We start from the raw sequence: 1,675 nt of genomic DNA on the forward strand, positions 1-1,675 counted from the left end.
TGGACCAAAGTTTGTAACCCTACAGGAGGTAGTGACCAAAACATCCCAAAGAAAAACAAATGCAAGACAGCAGAGTGATTGTTTGAGGAAGTTTTACAAATAGCTGAGGAAAGAAGAGAAGTGAAAGGCAAGGTAGAAAGGGGAAGATGTAATTAACTGAATGCAGAGCTCCAGAAAAGATTAAGGAGAGGTAAGAAGGGCTTCTTAAGGCAGCCCAGACGGCAGCCACCCGGTGGTGGTGGCGCCTACAGCGCATGTGCCCCAAGATCAAGCAGGAGGCTGTCTCCTTGCACTGGACCTCCTCTCAGCAATGGCCACCGGCCGCCTGCGCACGACTTTCCCTTGGGGCGGCAGCTCCCCAGCAGGACTACCCCGACCCTGGGTGCCGAGGAACTGCTGAGCAGCCGGGACTGTCATCCTGCCCTGCCGCTCCCCCCGGGCTTCCATCCCCACCCCGGGCCCAACTACCCTCCCTTCCTGCCCGACCAGATGCAGCCGCAGGTCCCACCGCTGCATTACCAAGAGCTCATGCCACCCGGTTCCTGCATGCCGGAGGAGCCCAAACCAAAGAGGGGAAGGCGGTCGTGGCCCCGGAAAAGGACGGCCACTCACACTTGGGATTATGCAGGCTGCGGCAAAACCTACACGAAGAGTTCTCATCTCAAGGCACACCTGCACACCCACACAGGTGAGAAACCTTACCACTGTGACTGGGATGGCTGTGGGTGGAAGTTTGCCCGCTCAGATGAACTGACCAGGCACTATCGCAAACACACTGGGCACCGCCCCTTCCAGTGCCAGAAATGCGACCGGGCATTCTCGAGGTCGGACCACCTCGCCTTACATATGAAGAGGCACTTTTAAATCCCCAAACAGTGGATGTGACCCACACTGCCAGAAGAGAATTCAGTATTTTTTACCTTTCACACTGTCTTCCCGGTGAGGGGAGGAACCCAGCTGGAAAGCACTACAATCATGGTCAAGTTCCCAACAAGTCAACTTATGAATGGATAATCAGGAGACACAAGGAAACCAAAAGACAAACTCAAGGAAAAAAAAAACAAACAGATGGGGTCTGTGACTGGATCTTCTATCATTCCAATTCTAAATCCAACTTGAATATATATATATTCCTGGACTTACAAAACGCCAAGGGGGTGACTGGAAGTTGTGGATATCAGGGTATAAATTAGATCTGAGAGTTGGGGGAGGGAAGACCAGAACCCCTTGAGGAGTGTTTTAATGCAATATAAGCATAAAGATCACCTTGTATTCTGTTTGCCTTCTAAAAGCCATTATGACGATCTTAGAAGAGGAAGAAATTCAGGTACAGAAAATGGTGTTTAATAGCCTAAACGATGGTGCTTGGTAAGTCTTGGTTCTAAAGGTACCAAATGAGGCCAAAGTTCTCAAACTGCTGCATACTTTGACAAGGAAAATCTATTTTTGTCTTCCGATCTACATTTATGACCTAAGTCAGGTAAATACACCTGGTTTACTTTAATCTTTTTATGCAGACAGTCTGTTATGCACTGTGGTTTCAGATGTGCAATAATTTGTACAATGGTTTATTCCCAAGTATGCCTTAAGCAGAACAAATGTTTTTTTCTATATAGTTCCTTGCCTTAATAAATATGTAATATAAATTTAAGCAAACTTCTATTTTGTATATTTG

General features: G+C 47.6%; 1 protein-coding gene across 1 annotated transcript; it reads left to right on the forward strand.

Annotated features, from left to right (window-relative positions):
* The first annotated feature begins 295 nt into the window (after positions 1 to 295).
* LOC114117488 (Krueppel-like factor 4) lies at positions 296 to 1,065 on the forward strand. Its single transcript, XM_042243443.2, has one exon. The coding sequence runs from the start codon at positions 490 to 492 to the stop codon at positions 862 to 864; it is 375 nt and encodes a 124-aa protein (XP_042099377.1). The 5' UTR covers positions 296 to 489; the 3' UTR covers positions 865 to 1,065.
* The last annotated feature ends 610 nt before the right edge of the window (positions 1,066 to 1,675 follow it).

The sequence above is a fragment of the Ovis aries genome, chromosome 2 (assembly GCF_016772045.2).
Source record: "Ovis aries strain OAR_USU_Benz2616 breed Rambouillet chromosome 2, ARS-UI_Ramb_v3.0, whole genome shotgun sequence".
Classification (NCBI taxonomy): domain Eukaryota; kingdom Metazoa; phylum Chordata; class Mammalia; order Artiodactyla; family Bovidae; genus Ovis; species Ovis aries.